The 19,422-nt window shown below is 39.1% G+C and overlaps 1 protein-coding gene across 1 annotated transcript in view; it reads right to left on the bottom strand.

Annotated features, from left to right (window-relative positions):
- PCCA (propionyl-CoA carboxylase subunit alpha) overlaps window positions 1–19,422 on the bottom strand; it is a 360,616-nt gene that overhangs the window by 284,908 nt on the left and 56,286 nt on the right. Inside the window, exons 5-6 of the mRNA XM_075265336.1 lie at window positions 15,506–15,619; window positions 14,721–14,774 (exon numbers count right to left, since the gene is read on the bottom strand). Coding sequence (XP_075121437.1) covers window positions 14,721–14,774; window positions 15,506–15,619 — 168 coding nt within the window. The remainder of the gene's footprint in view (window positions 1–14,720; window positions 14,775–15,505; window positions 15,620–19,422) is intronic.

The raw sequence follows: 19,422 nt of genomic DNA, 5'->3' as shown, positions 1-19,422 counted from the left end.
TCTCATTTAAAATGACAGAGAACAGAAAATAATAAAATTAATAGTGTAATTGAGTTTTTTTCCCTTTTTTTTTTTTTTTTTTTTTTTTTTTAAATAAAACAGAAGTAGGCTACATTCAGCTGTGTGATCATCTATGGAAAGCAGGTCTGTGATGAGCAGTGCAATGAAAAGAAACACTCATCCTGCAGAATGCACCAGCTAATATTCTGCATGAATCCCCAGGTTGGCTTCACTGCTGGAAGTGTAGATTAAGTATGTGCATAACTCAATACAGAGCTGGAGCCAGCAGAGGGAAGGGCTACTCAACTAAAATGACTTATCAATGACATAGTGATTGAGGTCCATTGATTTCATGTTTACTGAGTATCTTTTACACACCAATTAATTGCGATTAGATTAATAGGCAATGACAGAGTTAGCAGATGGTCACCACCTACACCACGACACACTAAACTTTTGTAATGCATAAATAAGTTTCTGTTTATAGGGTACTTTCTGTTACAAATTTGAAGCATATTTAAGGGCTTGCCAAGGATACCCCCCTTCCCCCATAGATTGTAAGCCCTCGCGGGCAGGGTCCTCTACCCCACTGTGCCAGTCAGTCATTGTTAGTATTATATCTACCTGTATATTCTGTGTATTGTATGTAACCCCCAAATGTAAAGCACCATGGAATTAATGGTGCTATATAAATAAATAAATAATAATAATAATAATAATAATAATAATAATAAAGGATTACAAAAGGGATATATAGAAAAAGTGCCAAGAGTGTCCAGGAGCTGCTTCTGACATTGCAATTCAGCCATATTCAATTGAAGGCAGATGACCTGCATTCAAGTGTAGTAGAACTCTCATCCAGACACAGTCCATGGACTAGAGCAGTAATGATGAACCTTTTAGAGACAGAGTGCCCAAACTGCAACTCAAAACCTATTCATTTAATCTTAAAGTGCCAAACACTACAATTTAACCTCAATACTGAGGTTATATCCTATCCTGCTAATCCTGCTAATAAAACGTGAAAGTTTGTGTGTTTGGATGTTTGTTCCTCAATCACGCAAAAATGGCTGAACAGATTTGAATGAAATTTAGCACATAGATAAATTGTAACCTTCAATAACCATACTTGTGTGTCAGTGTCTTGTTTTATGAATGGTCAGTTACTCTGCCTACGTCGTAAGTTTAGAGGAATTTTCTAACCATAATTTGAATCCCACACACAAAGACGTGGAGTCGCCAAACTTTTAAGACTTGTCCTAAATTCTGCAGCAACAATTGTAAAATAACTGTACAGTAATAATTATCGAAGGTTAGGTTCACATAAAAATCATTACAGTTTGTTGCTCTCATCCACCATAGGATAAGGCCAATGAACTGGCCATAGAATGACTGATGCTGATTAAGAAGGACTTTTCTTTCATTCAAAAAGTAAACAAACATATTTTGCTTGTCTTTTTTTTTTTTTTTTTTCCATTGGAGTGAATGCAGATGGGGGCTGATGAAGTCAGATTACTGTGACTGTAGAAAGCTGTGCACTTATGTCTCAATCACATGACCATGGACTGGCTTTTATCCACTTAAAGGGATTCAATCATTAAAATGGAATTTTTTCTCCCTAACACGTAGGAATAGCCTTAAGAAAGGCTATTCTTCTCCTACCTTTCAGAAGTCTCCTCCCCCAGTTCAGTTCCATAGATATCCTGGTTTTCTTTGATACGCTAATGAGTTTTCTTGCAGCACTGGGGGCGGTCCAAGCATCAGCATCTGTCTTCTTGTGGCACACCCTCTCCGTGACGTCTTCTTCTGATGACTTCTGGCTTTAAATGGCTCGCATGCGCAGTTGGCTCTGCCCGATGCTCATGCATGCGGCCATTTTCTTGTAACCGCTTACATGAGCATACTGGGTAAGAGGGCACAAGAAAATTGCCGCAGACATAAACGAGCAAAGCCAACTGCACATGCGTGCCATTTGAAGCCATCGGAAGAAGACGTTGTGGAAAGGGCATGCCACAAAAAGACAGAGGCCGTCGTTAGAGAGTTTTCTCACAACTCTGAGGACGCTCCCAGTGCTGTTTGAGCATAAGGGAATGTCCCCAGTGCTGCGAGAAAACTCATTAGCATACCGAAGAAAACAAAGATATCTATGAAATGGCGGTGAGGAGAAGACTTCTAAAGGTAGGAGAAGAATAGCATTTCTTAAGGCTATTCCTACATGTTAGGGAAAAGAAATTCCATTTTAATGATAGGATCCCTTTAATGGGAGCAAAATGAGTGACAGGAAGCAGAGATATAGAAAACTACAAGGAATTAATTTGAAAAGGATATTGGAAAATTGTACAACTCATCATTATACAAACAATAAAATTTGTCTCTCAATATTTTTTTCTAAAACTGGAAAATCTCTTTAAGCCCACTGAACGTTTCCTGCTCAGGGGTTTTAGTGAAACTGCAAAGGGAGCAGTCACGTAATATGTACAAGTAACACATGCAGCAGACAATGTTCTTGGAGAGCAAAATGATTCTTTATTCTACTGTCTGTCACTTCAGATGACCCCAGGGGAGGAGATACCATAGACTTTTATTCATGATATCGCACCTCCCACCCCCCTAATTATCAAACAGAAAGCATTCTTTCCATTTAACCTCGTAGATTCTGCAGTGAATTCTGACCACCTGAGTGGTTTTAAAGAAGAAAAAAAAAAAAAGTTAAAAATAGACAATTGTTTCCATTTGTTAATGATAAAAATAAAAAAAAACAAAAAAAAACAAAGACACACACACACTTGGTATAGCACATCCACAACAATCCCTAAAATAAAGTAGGTTATTTATTGTATATCATAAACGCCATAAACCTTATCATTCAGATGCCAGAATAGATGTGTTCTGTCTTGCCTCTTAAATACAAAAAGTAATAATGATAAAAAAAAAAGGATCAAAACAGTTGTATGTAACCAAAAATAGAATGCATTGTAAAGCTACAGTTAGAGAAAATCTAAAAAGTTGTGAAAGCTGGAATGCAGGGAGGAATAAAATGTTACTGGTTACCATCATCATTGATTTGTATACGGGGCAGCAGAGAACACGCAGACTGGACGGGGGGGGGGGGGGATTCCATCAAATGTGAGTAACAATGACTTGATTTAACACTTCATTTAATATATATATATATATATATATATATATATATATATATATATATATATATATAAAAATGTGCAAATTGTAACAAATGCATGAAATAGCATCTGAGGAATTTAGTGAAATTTACAAAAAAAAAAAAAAAAGCGGTCTTTTGAGAACTAGCCATTTGTTGCAACTCCTGTAGTACTTTTAAGGCGCAGTGAGTGTATAATGTGACATTTTAGAGGTTTATGTTGGGGAGAGTAATTTCACCCCTAGAGATATGACTTTTGCATTAGGGACAATTGTTGAATTGGACCAATTTCTCAGTGCCATGCAGACAATGCTTGTTCCAAGAAATCGCAAATACTGGACAGGAGCAAATCTGTCAGAAAATGGGGTAAAATAATGATGAATATGGAATAATTGTTATTACAGATTACAGGTGCAAATTACATATTTTTAGAAATAAAAGTAATAAATAAGGATTGTAAAATGGGAAGAAAATAAAAACAAAAAGGTCCAGGTTCATTCGCCAATTATAACACCTTGCATGAGACAAATTAATTTTCCCCCTCAGTGACCAATCAATAAATTACATGCAAATTTTAAAATGCTATACTCGCCTAACCTCGCTCCTACGCGCCTATAGGCTCATTGCACCTCCCTGCTGAAGCCTGATTGAGAGAGCTCCAGCATTTTGCTCCACCATTGTATTCAACTTTATCTGTATCCTAAGATCGCAGTTACTCTTTAACATGTTCCTGACCTTTCAACAAATATTGCAAAAATCAATAGTATAATGTGAGTACATGATGAACAACAACATTTCCCACCATTATAGCTCTTGTTTTCTGTATGGTTTTCGCATTTTTCCCCTCTGCAGACTCCAAATCAACACAAGAGAGAATTACGAAGCCACCTCCTATAACAAGCTGCAGTAAAATCATATAGGATATTACAGAGAAGTAGTGACCGGAACTGATGTGAATAAAGGATTCAAAGTGAGATAGAAACCTTGGTCTTTAGCTGCTTGCAGTCTCTTTCGGGTATCTGTTTCTCCTCTCTCACTGGTCTCCTGTCCCTTACCTATAGATTTCTACTGTAAGCTGTAAAATTACATCTGTGTGACTTACTGCCTGCCATCCTGTGGCAAGTGGTAACTCAACAGATGTTTTAAAAAAAGGTATATAAGCGAAGAAAGATGCATTTTTATCTGATAACATACACTGCAAACATTTCTTATATTGGGTTGCAGTATTGATCTATGCAAAGTTTGTTGAATATTGCAAGCTGTTAACTATTATGTAATAAATGTTGCACATGCCCATGCTCCTGCAGTTTTAAGTCAGCACAGTACTTAATTTGTGAAAGCAGTAGTTTATGCTTTAGAGCTGCTCTTCTTACTATTTCTGCTAAAGGAAGGAGAAACCAATGTTGGTCCCTCTTTGGTCCCCAGGTTGTGTGGCATGATTGCACATACAAACAACCCGACTTGTATTGCTCTCTCTTTTTATTTAACAATGTTCTATAAACAAAAAAGATCTTCCAAATAACTTAAGCTTCGCATTCCTTTCAATATGAAGACTTAAATCAATACAAACTCGACTTATTGACTCTTTATCCAGGTACAAAAATAGCATCAAAGCATAGCACAACAATATCCCACTGGACAACCCCTGTGGTCATGATTGATTATATTCATATTTTATAAGCCCACAGATGCAAACAACAAACTTGTGACCTGGAAAATTCACATAATATGACATAATACATTAAGACTGCCATTTAATTGACCCCCACATTGTAATGAATATTTATAACTGTTAAAGATATGAAACTAGAAGCAAGTTCCAATTATGTTGGTATGGTATTTGCATGTTATTGCTTAGTGGAAATTACCATAAAACATACAAAGAATCTTCCACTTACATATTAAATTAATCTATGTCAAAGTGATCTCTACCAGTTTATGATACCCAGCCTAAAAAGCTATACCATTTATTGAATAGAACTATGCAGTAACAATAGAAATCACATTCATATTGAAGTGTACCAGAAGCGCTTCATATATAAAAGCAGCAGAGATGAAGACAACAGAACATCCAAATTTCAATATCTGTACTGTAGCTGCCGTCAAAAGAGTACACCTTTGGTCAACTACCAAATCACTGTAACAGCCTGACTGCTGAGGGGGAGGATTTCACCTCAGAAATTTGTAGAATTACTGTATAAAATATACCAGTGGTGTAACAAAACTCATGTGGGCCCTGATGCAAAACTTTTCCCGGGGCCCCCTTTCTACAGTGTACTCTTGACAGCGACTGTTATGGGTGTTGCAGCGTTATCTCTTGAGAGGGATACAACTATAGTACCGACCACTGCGGTTAAGAATATGTTGATTGAGAAATGCAGTGGCCAGCATGGAGATACAGTAATACGGGGAACTGCATGTTCTGGTAATCATCTGATCTGTGGGGTCCCAACAGTCTAATACCTAAGAGATCAGTGGGGGAGGGGTGACTAACAACCAGAGCCCCTGCTGAACAACTATTTCAAGGGACCGTATTGCTTTTGCATCCTTGCCCCTTCACTATTTACATTGACCGTACAATGCAATTACAGCCTGTAATATCATCATGTCTGCGATAAAACAGATGGGATGGGATGTAAATAGTAAAAGGACTACACACAGCACAATATGCTTCACAGTGGCCCCACAAAGTAAAATATAATTCCCACAGTGGCCCTAAACAGTATGACGCTTCCAAAGAGTCCACCCTGATCAACTTCATGCAAACCTCATGAAATTTGATGAGGATTTAAGAGGTTTGGCACTAGATTCGGTGTTATTATACACTGGGGTCGCCTCAGACCCCAGAGTACAATAAATTGGAAGCCCAGGGGAGGTGACGGAAAATAAGCACTTATACTCCTCTTACTTCACCTCTCCTGGGCATCTTCTGCCTGCGACTATGAACATGCACACTAAACGTCAATGCTGGGGCCTGTGATTGGGCCTCAGCAGTCACATGGGGTTTAGTCATTACATGGTCCCAGCATAGAACCCTGGACACAGGACCTCAGTCACAGGCCAGAACAGTCCCAGGAGAGTATAAGTAATAAGCAATAAATAAATCTAAAGGACAGATAAAAGAAAACCAGCAAACCAGGGAGATAAAAGACAAAGGGAGTTACAAAGAAGGGAGGAAGTTAGTGAAGGGAGGAGCAGTCAGAGACCTTGCAGGATACAGTCAGTATCCCATGGAGACCAAATAGATTGAAAAGCATCTATTGTGCCTTTAAGGGCATCAGTCAAGAATTCCAAGCTGCAGACATCCTTCATGTGAGCCCCACAAGGGGATGGACACTTTCCAATGAAGAGCTACAAGGGTTTTGGAGGCAGTTCATAGGTAGAGGAAGGGTGAATTCACACTGAGTAAACGCTAGCTTATTCTGAACGTAAAACACGTTCAGAATAAGCGGCGTCTAAAGCAGCTCCATTCATTTCTATGGGAGCGGGGATACGAGCGCTCCCCATAGAAATGAATGGGCTGCTTCTTTCACTCCGTGCAGTCCCATTGAAGTGAATGGGAAGTGCCGGCGTATACGGCAAGCTCTGCTCATGCCGGAGCGTACACGCCGGCACTCCCCATTCACTTCAATGGGACTGCACGGAGTGAAAGAAGCAGCCCATTCATTTCTATGGGGAGCGCTCGTATCCCCGCTCCCATAGAAATGAATGGAGCTGCTTTAGACGCCGCTTATTCTGAACGTGTTTTACGTTCAGAATAAGCTAGCGTTTACTCAGTGTGAATGCACCCGAAGAGTTTGGCTGTTTTAATAACCTAGATGCCTGGGAGGAAGGTTAAGCACATAGGTAGGCGGGTGCAGGGGAACACCTTTGAAAAAGAGGTCATCAGTCAACTCCTTCACCACCGTCCAAAAAGGTCGGATCAAAGACCAAAAAATATGATACAATGTTTCCAGTGATTATAGACATCTCCGACAGGTGGAGGGGAACTGCAAAGTTCAGTATGTGCATCAAAGCAGGGGTGTGATACCATTGCATTGTAATTTTGTACGGTGTCTCACACCCAGAAAGTGACATGTGGAAGACATAGCTGCATGGGACTATATCATCTGCCACTGACTGGGTGAGATCTGTTTGCAGAGTTCCTTAGGCCATGTTAACATATTACGTGTGTGTATATAGCTGAAATAAGGCCTTTCAGAGGTACCAGCTCGGCACGCCCTCTCAAACACAGCAGGGGCAGCTATATTTTTTAGATATAAATCAGAAATAGTTTTGCCCCTAACTTACAAATACATGGCAGTATATTCTGAAAAGTCAACCAAAAGTTTTGGTACGCTTTAAAAAGAGCATTTTTGGGCATTTTCTATGTGAATTTCATTTACAAAAGCAACATTTTTGGAGCATAATTGTTTAAAACAAAAAAAATACAAAACACAGGTACACACCTATGGAAAGCTATAATGAGCAGGATATGCATAATGATATTTTATTCCCTACACAACCCAAGGATTTTTCCTTGACTCATTAGGTATATGAAGAACAAGCAGATAATCACTTGCTCACCCAAGTGGGATTAAATGCAAACTGAGCCCACCATGTGTTAATTGAAGGCAACACTAAGCTTTTGGCACATTATTACTCTCATATTGTGGGACATTACTTTAACACAATTCTTTCAAACCTGCACCTGCACTGATGAGAATAAAATATTGTGTTGGGTACTATAAGACTGTGCCATGTCCAATTCCTATTACATTTTATCTGCCATTTCATATTTAAACTTGTACTACTGCCTGACAAACATATAAAAGCTCCCAAATTATAACTCTGTTTTCATATACAAGATAGTTAGAATATCAAATGCTGAGTGATCAGACTTGCATACAGAGAAGCAAGTTGTTGTAACCACAATTGGTGCACTTTTTTTTTTTTTTTTTTTTTTTATTTCTGGCAGTTTGCAGGTATCCAAATATATTCATAAAAAAAAGAAAAAATTAATGTCCAGTATGGTGGAACCCCCTGACATGTGAGCCCATTTTGGAAACTATACCACTAAGGAAGTGCCAGCATGACTACCGGTTGTCATAAGACGTCCCCCGAAAATAAGAGAGGCCCTATATTTAGGACAGTAATTTAATATAAGACACTGTCTTATTTTCGGGGAAACACGGTATGTGTTTTTGGACTACAGATTTAGATTGCTGGGTTTTGGAGCCAATGTCACTATTGGGTTTTTTTCTTGACCACCTAAAAATTAAAAATATGGTGTTAAATGGACATTTTATTTGGAAAAAAAGTAAATTTTTCATTTTACATCCCAAAGTTAATAGAATCTGTGTAGTTTCCAAAGTGGGGTCACTTTTTCGCGGTTTCCACTGTACTGGTACTTGAGAGACTCTGCAAATGCGACATGACACCTGAAAACTATTCCTGCAAATTCCACTCTCCAAAAGCTAAATAGTGCTTTTTCCATTGTAAGCCACACCATGTACCCATACAGCAGTTTGAAACAACATGGAGGGTATTCCTGTGTTCAGGAGAATTGTGTAACAAACTTTGGGGGAATTTTTATCTCCTTGTGAAAATGAAAAATTTGAGGCTAATTTACAGGAAAACACATCATTTTTCATGTCCCAATGTTAGAAAAATCTGTAAAACAGCTTTAGGGTCAAAATGCGCACTATAAGGGTGCATGCACACTACGTAACGCCGGGCGTGTATGAGAGCCGTACACGCCGGAGTTACAGCAGGGCTGCCGAACACTTCCCATTCACTTCAATGGGAGCGCTCGTAAACGCCGCTGTTACGAGCGCTCCCATTGAAGTGAATGGAAAGTGTTCGGCAGTCTGCTGTAATGCCGGCGTGTATGGCTGTGATACACGCCCGGCGTTACTCAGTGTGCATGCACCCTAAAGCAACAGTTCTTCGCACAGTGTATATAGCTGGAAAAAGACAGCTCTGTACACTGTGCAGTGGTAGGACTGCAATATTACAACTTACGCGGCATTCCCGCTAGTGCCTGCTGTCCGCCCAGGGGTTTCTGTCCTAATTCCCAAAGAAACTGGATAGGGGGAAAAGGCTTGAATTGAACAATTGAATGCCATTGTATGTTGTAGAGGTCTGAGTTTACTGAAGCAAAAGAGGATCAGAACAAGTCATCAGTCCTCACCAGCAACTTTACACAACTAAATATTCTAAACAGGAAGATTTCTCGGGGCTAACCAAGACTCACACTTGGTACAAAGAAACTCAAAACGCCTAACGTGTCTGTTTGAATAAATAGTTTTTATCCTTAACATAAGACTTCAAGCGCATCTTTACTTTTACACTTAGGGTGCATTCACACTAAGTATACGCTGAGCTGATTCTGAACGTAAAACACGTTCAGAATCAGCGCGTACAAAGCAGATCCCATTCATTTCTATGAGAGATGGCATACGAGCGCTCTCCATTGAAATTAATGGGCTGATTTTTCCCCTATTGGTTTCAATGTGATAAGCAGCCCATTCATTTCTATAGGGAACGCACGTATACCGGCAGAATCAGCTCAGTGTATACTTAGTGTGAATGCACCCTTAGGGTGAGTTCACACTACATATACGGCAGCTTATTCTGAACGTAAAACACGTTCAGAATCAGCGGCGTATAAAGCAGTTCCATTCATTTCTATGGGAGGCGGCATACGAGCGCTCCCTATAGAAATGAATGAGCAGAGCTAGCCGTACACGCGAGCACATCCCATTCACTTCAATGGGAGCGCTCGTAGTGAAAAAAGCAGCCCATTCATCAGTTCCATCAGTATCAATTTTTTCATCCTTTAGTCATTACAACTGATGCGAAAATGCATCAGTTGTCATCAGGCTTTTTTTTTTCTTTTTACAAATTTCTACTCGAAAACCATAAGTTGTCATCATTTACCATGATGGTCAAAGAGGCATGATGGGATGCAGAGGGAAACAGAGTAAGGCTACTCAACTACTTTTAGTAAAGGTCCCCCGTCAAGTAAAGGTCTGAGCTGAACACGGCCAGTATTTACGTTACTTTTCAGACTAAAAGACGTGTGTAACTATAAGGTTAACCCAAGGTGTAAACATGACAAATTAGGCAACTAATGTTATATTGTGTGTGGGGTGGAACTAACGTAGCATTACACTGTTCTGGGGGCTAAGGTGGCATTAAACTGTGTGGGGGCAGCATGGCATTATACTGTGGGTGGGGGCATTAAGGAGTATTATACTGTGAGGGGTCGCTAACAGTACCCCCACACAGTATAATGTCCCATTATTGTGCCTCCTCATAGTATCCTCATAGGTCTCCCCTCCCCCACCAGTATAATTCGCCATTAGTGCCCCTACTGCCCCACACATAATTAACATTAACAGTGGCTGGGAGAAACATTCTTCTCCTGCTCGCTGTCCCCAAGCCCTGACTAAGCAGCAGGTTTTGGCAGTCGTCATTGCTGCCTGCTTAATAGCCTTCTAGTGTGAAGACAGCAGAGATGATTACCGATCCCTGCTTCCGCTAGGGTTGCATCTAGAATGGAGTTGCTCATGATAAGTTCTCACTCTAGCAACTCCAATCTATTCACCTCACTAGTAAACTGTCTAGAACGGAGTTGGTGGAGGGAGGACTTGCTAGTTACTGCAAGTAGGTTCATGGTCTCTGGGTATTCTGTATTTACTATAAGTAAGTCCTCCAAACAACTCTCCTTCCTCACATCCTCCATGATACAGTACCATGTAAATTCATCATTCTCCTCCCTTCAATTCCTTCCAATATACAGTCCCATGAAGAAAAAGAGAGAAAAAGAAAAAAATCCCTTCTCTCTCCACTTCTATCATGCAGACTCATGTATGGATGAGTCCTCACATTGGAAACACAATGTTGCAGATTTTGCTGTCAGTAGTGAATTGAGAGTATAAGAGCTTCCTATATATTTCCCATTCCTTTTATTGCCATTCTTGGCTTTGGCTCAAAAAAAAAAAAAAAAAAAAAAAAAGTTGAAAAATCTGCAACTAAAAAGCAGTGTTCTAGCAATGTGGGCCTCAGCCTAAAACCATCACTTCTCCCCCCTTTGAACCTTTCATCATGCAGTCCCATGTAAAAGCATCACTCTTCTCTCCATTGCCCCTTCCATAATGCAGTCCCATGTAAGCACACCACTTCTCTCCCCTTTCTATCATGCAGTCCCATACTTTACTACCTCTCTCTGTTCACCATCTCATGGGCTCTGCTCAGATTACCTTCATAGTGTACAGAACTGTAATACAAAACCCCACCCCTTCCTCAGAGAATCTCCACCCCTTCCTGTCACAGCATATCTACCAGGAACAGCTCCATTCTAGACCCTATTACAAGGTATAAGGGCTTGGGGACAGCGGGCAGTAGATACAGGTTTCTCCTGCCGACTGTCGTAATGAAAGTACCTCCATAAAAAAAACAGCTAGAGGAAAAAAACTGACTGACTCCCATTGGAATGGATGGGAGGTGTTTATTTGAGGCAGATTCCACGCTCAAAGATCAGCCTGCAAAAAGCTCTGAAAGTATACCCTTGGGCCAGGTTCACACAGGAGTTTTTTGGACCGGATTTTGATGTGGTGGCTGCCTCAGAATTTGGTACAAAAATGGGGTCCATGTGCTTGCCGCACGCTGCCCGCACGAATCATGCGGACAGGAAAGTAGATTGTAAACTACTTTCCTGTCCCCATGTTCTGTGCGGAGATCTGGCGGCAAGCACTTGGATGCCATTATCGTCTATGGGGATCCGTGTGCTTTTACTGCACATCGCTTGAAATTGCATTTGGTATTCCATTTGGGGGGTGCCCATACGGACTCCCCTAGACGGAATACCAACGCACCTAATTTAAAACCAGGCCAACAAGAGCATAAACCTATCCTATAGTTTTGTAGTGGAGATAACTGAATTACCCCCAAATATTGTTATTCTAGGTAATAAATTAATTATTATATCACAATGTAAACACTGTAAAGGAAAAGATAAAGCAATGCCCGAATTGCTGGTTGTATTGTATTTCCCTATTCCAAAAATACATTATATGTACCGCAAACTATTGATCTTAAAAATACAACATGTTTTGCAAAAAACAAGCCCTCATAAATCTATGGCAGCTAAAAAATAAAAACTGTTGGATGGAAGGGGTGAAAGGCTACAATTAGCTGCTACCTAGGGAGTTAAAACCAGAGATTATCTTGGTTATACTGTTTGTTTCTGAAACACGTAGACAATAGAGATGAGCGAACACTGTTCGGATCAGCCGATCCGAACAGCACACACCCATAGAAATGAATGGAAGCACCTGTGACCCTGACTTTGCCGGCGGCCGGCGTCACAGGTGCTTCTATTCATTTCTATGGGTGCGTGCTGTTCGGATCGGCTGATCCGAAGAGTGTTCGCTCATCTCTAGTAGACAATTGTGGAAACTGGCAAACAATCTAGTGGAAATACTGCAAAGAGCACAAATTAATCCTCTTCTGATCAAGTCACCGTTTTCAGCTGGGGATCTGCTTAATGGGCAGGGCAGATGGACCCACAGTCGCACTTCAAATTTTCAGAAAGTGGCAAGGGATAGTTTGCAACTTTTTTTTTTTTGGTAAAAAAAAATAAAATAAAAAGAGGCAGAGAAATAGAAGTTTACATCTTTATGCTCAGTTCTGATGTTTTAAAACAATAGTGTCATAATTCTGGCTATATTCACACTTTATTGAATTTTTTGGTTATAAAAGAAACCAAGGTAAATTGCCAAGTTTATGGTTTGACTAGCATTTTCCCGCGACTTCATCTGCGGGTCAGCGTTGGCGCTGAGCAGCGTACATGTAGGCAATTTTCGCTGGTTATGGTACGCCGTGCCTAGGCCACCCCCCTACCGCAGCACCCCCTTCTTCCCTCCCGCCCCCCACCCTCCCTTGGCGGCCCCAGCACCCATCCCTGGCCCCCCTTCCCGCGGCCTCCACACCGAACTCTGACCTTCCCCCCCCCTTCCGTGGCATCCCCCCACACCTGGCCTCCGTTCCCACGGCGACCCCTGCGCCTACCTCCGGGCCCCCCTTCTGAGGAACCCCCAAGCCCCACGGCAGCCCCCAACCCCCCCTCTCCCATGGTCCCCCTCCTGAGGAACCCCCAGCCCCACCTCTCCCATGGCCCCCCTCTTCCACTCTATCTCCCCAGGACTCCTGCCCCCCTGGCACCCAGCCCCACCTCTCGCGTACCCCACTCCCTCCTTCCCCCTCCTACCACGGCATCCCCTCCCGCGGTTCTCCCTGCCTCTCCTCCTTCCTCGGCAACCCCCTTCCGCGGAACCCCAATGCATAAGTGATTCAGAGCATACACTTTTTTTTTTTTTTTTTTAATTCAGGCAGACAAAAACGGAAACCTTGCAAACACACACCATTTTATTGGGATCTATGCCGTACATCTATACTTTTCAGAAACCGGAACAGAATTTCAACAAGAACCTTTCATACGCTTTTTGGCTATACAATGTTAAAAACATATTTCCATAACATTTCAATATGTTAGTATTTTAAAAAAAAATGTAAAAAAAAAGTGTCACACAGACAAAAAGAGACAATTGAATGATATTTTTCATACGTTTCCAAAACTAACCCTATGCCAAACTAGAAATTTCAGTCTCTCAATTTTGAAATAACCAGTTGAAAACAAAAAGATATAAAACAATTTTTTTCTGCAATACCGCTATACCAGTCATTATGCAAGAAAAAAAAATTCCCAATTTTTTTTTTTTTGCTATGTCAGTGACCACTAGTGACCTAAAGATCATTCATTTTACCCCCTAATGTCTCAGTTTATACAAGTGTAATAGGCTGTTAACCCTACAAAACAGATATTATTTTGGATAATTTCCCATATGTAGTTCTTGGATCAAGAACCACTTAAGAAATCTTGTCAAAAACCATTAGTGTCTTAATCTGCCTCTTGAAACAAATATGTAATTTTGGATGCTGTATCACATATATTAATGCCATTCTATGTTCTGTCAACTCACTTGCCAGTTATATGAGGGACGGGAGTATCATAAAAAAACACAAAAGAGTATTTACCAAAATGCATTCTAACAGATGAACGCACAAAAAGGGAAATGCAAGGAGGAAAGATATTTGGTGTAAAATACCAACTGAACAAAAGAAAAAATTGAAAATTAAAAGCCAATAAATAAATAAATAAATACAACTAAGAGAAGTAAATCTTCAAAGAGTTGTAGTATTAAAAAAAAAAAGAAGAAATTGTTAAAATACAGCACATGTATACAGGCTAACAGAATGTGTAAGTTATTAAAAAAATAGACACACACTGAATAAAACCTAGCATTAGAACACTTTCGTGGCAATTTCACTTTTCATGTTATTAATAGAACAATATACAGTAATGAGGGCAGGTTAAGCTATAAATGGGCCTTAACTTTGCTTTTAGCCATGGACATAATCAGACACCTTTCACTGCTGAATGCAGCCACTACGCCATGCCATTCTGCTGCTTATCCTAAAGATTCATTAGACACTACAATACAGCTCGACTTACCAGACGTCGAGCAAATTCTTTGTTTTCAGAAAGAAACCCATATCCTGGGTGGACCTGGAAAATAAAAACAGAGGGTGTTATCATAATAGGCATTCGGTCAATGCTTAGATTAAATTCTTAACCCCACCATATCCGAAAAGATTTAAGCCAACTGAAGCCAAATTGAAAAATATATATCTATATATACATTTATCTACAAAAAAAATACAAAGCAATAGTTCTAATTTCCATATTTTCAGAAAAATTTTGTCTGCAATTCAACCAAATCAACTATTCAAAAAATATAATTTTGTGCACATGAAGGAAACAAATGTGCATATAAATAAATTTATAAGATTACAACATTATGATATATCATATAAGATTATATATATCATTTATTTTAACGGTGTGGTAAAAGGCGTATATTGAAAATGAATGAAATGATTTATCCTCATTTATTCATTGTTACCACTCAGCAAAGAAAAGGAATTAAAGTGACGTGGAAAGGGTTAAAGCTAATTGGGATTTTTCCCTCCAGCATATTTGGGAATGAACTGAAGCTGCTCCCTGGTGTGATTTCTGAATCCAGCAGCCACCTGCAGGAACTGCCACCAGCCTTGCCAGATGCTTCAAAAGCCTTTGATTTCCAGTAGAGATTTCGGCCACATTTAACTCATGTGACATGAACCAAACAAGAATAGAATATTCAGTTCCTTTCTGGTATTTTTTTTTTAATACAAATTCTGGCTATTCTGCCTTCTATATCTGAAACAGCTGCGGCAGATAGAGCCATTCAGACTCACAGCTTGGGCCCCAGTTTTCCTAATGGCTTCCATGATGGCATCCATGTTGAGGTAGCTTTTGCTAGTGGGAGCAGGGCCAACACAGACAGCTTCATCCGCCATTTTCACATGAACCTGAAGAGACAAAAATCTTGCATTGACAGATGCTCACAGCAAAAGTAATTACCATCAGTGTACAAAGCAGGAAACATTGGCAACAATGCTTTTTTATAAGAGGATATAATATTATTTATCTGTTCTAAAACATGCACAAATTAATTTCTCCTGAATTTTAACATTTGAAATATATAGAAAGCTACAAAAGTAAATAAAGTAATATAGTAAATAAAATGTAACATATCTAATTTCACACACACATATATATATATATATATATTGTGTGTGTGTGTCTTATATATTACATGTATAGACAAAAATGCTATTAATTGATTTTGATTCCTAAAAACAAAGAGTAATGACAACATACACTGTTTCACAATACAAAGCGGTTCCACTATAAAAACAATAAATAATAATATAAATTTATAAATAAATAAACAAATATATATCAAATTAGCAAAATATAACAATTTATTAATACTGGGAGCTCGCCTGGACTGTCTTTAACCTTGTTCTCAATTAAATTTCTGGGGACAGCAGACTATCCATCATCTATATACATCAGCATAGCACATAACCACAAATCATAAAAATAAGAATTGAACTATGTCTCAAGTAAGGGTCTATTCACATGGAGGAAAATGACGCTTTATTTGTGCTGAAGTTTCAGCGCTGGAAAAAAATAAAGCCTCCGGGAGCCTTCACACGTAGTTTACGCTCCGCTCATTCTGAACATAAACTCGTTCATAATGAGCGGCGTTAAAATAGTTCCCATTGATTTCTATGGGTGCCGGGATACGCGCATATCACATTGAAAGCAATAGGTAAAAAAGCCTCCCATTGATTTCAATGGGGAGCACGCGTATGGCAACACCCATAGAAATTAATGGGATCTGTTTTAACGCCGCTCATTCTGAACAAGTTTACGTTCAGAATGAGTGGAGCGCAAACTCCGTGTGAAGGCTTCCTCCCATTGATTTAAATGAGTTCTGCTAGCTTTTTTTTCCACTAGCGGGGGAAAAAAAAAAAAAAAAAAGAAGAAGAAGAAGAAGAAGAAGCTAGCAGCACCCATTGAAGTCAATGGGATGCTTTATTTTTCAGCGCTGATAATTCAGCACCAAATAAAGCGTCATTTTCCTCCATGTGAATGGACCCTAAAGACTTCTCAAAATTAAAAAAAAAGTTCAATTTCTTCAATCTATATTTCATTTAAACAAGTCATACAGAAATCATCCTAGAAATACAATATAGGTAAAAACAATATATAAAAGAGCAAATCTGTAGTGTCACGTTTCCGGAGACAATTTTGGCCTCTATCAGATAATGCAGAAAAATTTAATTTTGGTTAATAACTTTTTAGTCTACCAAGAAAAAGAAATAAAAATACATTTGTAAATTGTATAGCATGCAAAAACTGAAACTGTAGCTATTTTAATTAAATTCCACTTTATTTCATATCATGCGCTGGTATCCCAAATAGAAACTTTGATCTCAAAGTTACTTTTAGGGCATATTAACATAGGTGCAGATAATATGTCCGTGCAGCTGGGTCCTTTTTAGAACTCAGAGCTGCCTGATCTCCTAGCAAACTTCTGTGATGTCAAAGGGGCACTCCTTCTTTGTTGAACACCACATCAGCACTATCTGCAGAGCTTCTCAGACAAAATAACAACCAGTGACATTTTTTCTGAACTCTGCTATTAGACTGGAAGAACAGACTACTGCTAGTCTGGCCAAAAAAAAAAAATCTATACATTCATTTAAAGCATGGGTTTTTCAAAAAAATGTAAGCAGGCCTTGAGACAAATAGAAGGGGAAAAGGACAAACCCTACAGTTGTTAAGAGTTTTTTGTTTTTTCACTAAACTTACTTTAAAAAATTCCTAAAAGAATTTAAATGCAAAAACACAATGTGTCCCCACATGGAAATCAGCATAAAAGCAATGCAAAGTGTGAACAGAATTTAGTAAATTTATCATTTGTCTTCTATGTCATTGAAATCTCTGTGGAAGATACATCAAGGAGATGTCTTAAGCTCCAGCTGTACAGCACATTCAGATTAACAACCTGCCTTTTCAAAACGAGCTCTGAAATTTAGACATTTTTATATATATACATACGCACACATATATATATGTATTAAACAAACACGTTTGGCACCTGCTTTGAAATCTGCAAAATGTGTAATAAAGGGGGTGTATCTAGATGCCTTCACTACCCTTATTCTCTATGAGAAAACATTCGGATAAGCATATATAGAGAGGTCGAAATAACTTTATGTGCCAAAAAAGGTGTCTAAATGCTTAAAATAAAATTTAGTCTAAACAGAAAATTGGTGCAAAACATGAATAAGATATATTGTGTTACACATGAGCATTCCAGATACACATGCCTTTACTACCCATTTCCCCAATATATTTTGTAAAACACGTCTCAAACAGTATATGGAATGGGGGTCTCTCTATAGACTGTTTGATTAGGATATAATTGTTCCACTTCTCCCTCTTTACCATACACCTGCTTTATGAATCAGCAAGGACAGAACCAATACTGAAATGCAGATAATGAAGCAGCAGGAGCCAGATAATATACTTCATGATTAACTCATTGCCTGTCCACTTGTAATACAGGCATGTGCTAACATGTCATAATGGTCATAATTCCCTCCATCCTCACAGCTAACACACATGACACTTGATTAGTCCAGAATTCCCAGGCGGCACCATCGCTGAAGCTAAATAATTCCCTTTAGTGTCCTGTTATAGTACCACACGCTCTCCAATTAAATACAATGCCTCTGAAGAGCCACATTAATGTGGGCAAATTCCTGCAAGTCAGTCCTTCATATGCACCTAAATAACAAATACATCATCTAGGATTTCCGGTGGAAAACATGACAAGTTATAAAGAAGGCTTCTAACTATAACTTTATTAATGTTTAAATATTGAAGATCTTGTAATTATAGACAGCAAAGAATAGTTTAGTCTTATGGATCTAACTTAGGGAGCATCATAAAAATATGTTGGGAGAAAAAAAAAAAAAACCCACAATGACATGGCCCACACACTCCAGTATTATACATTGATCTAAAATTCTAAGCAAATTCTATAAATAAATAAATAACAATAATATATGAACAACAGGTAGTTAGGGTATATACATTGATCACGATGTACATGCCCACTAACCACTTGAAGTCACCCACTTTATAGTGGGTCCTTAGTCTATTGGGTGCAGCATAGGTTCTCGGCAACCCCAAAACAAAGAAAGCACCATAACAATGGCAGCCAACGCACAGCACCACATAATTAAATAAATCTTTGGGCCGGACGCCATATTGCGAAAACGCAGTGTTTTACATTCCCTACAAAACGGATGGGATTTTGGCCAAGTACATCCACACATTGCAGAAAAAAATCTGCAATGGAAATACTGTGATTTCAAAATTTCGCACATTTTTGTTAATCACAGTATGACAATTATATCTATGGAAACACTGGCGTTTTCCATATAGGTATAATTGAGGCAGAAAGTCCACAGCAGCAAACTCTGCAGACTTTATTTCTGGCGCAGTCTTTTCAGCAGCACTTTTTGGCTGCAGCTCGCTATTTGGAGCCTTAGCCTTAATTAAAGGGGTTGGCCACTTTCAGACCAATATTGACAAACAAATGTACAATAGAAAGATATACAATTTTCCAATATACTTTCTGTATCAATTCCTTACGGTTTTCTAGATTTTGGCTTGCTATCATTCATTCTGTTACTTCTAGAGCAGGGGTAGGGAACCTTCGGCTCTCCAGCTGCTGTGAAACTACAAC

This window comes from Leptodactylus fuscus, chromosome 2 (genome assembly GCF_031893055.1).
Source record: "Leptodactylus fuscus isolate aLepFus1 chromosome 2, aLepFus1.hap2, whole genome shotgun sequence".
In the NCBI taxonomy this organism is placed as follows: domain Eukaryota; kingdom Metazoa; phylum Chordata; class Amphibia; order Anura; family Leptodactylidae; genus Leptodactylus; species Leptodactylus fuscus.
This window is presented reverse-complemented; position numbering and strand designations above follow the sequence as displayed.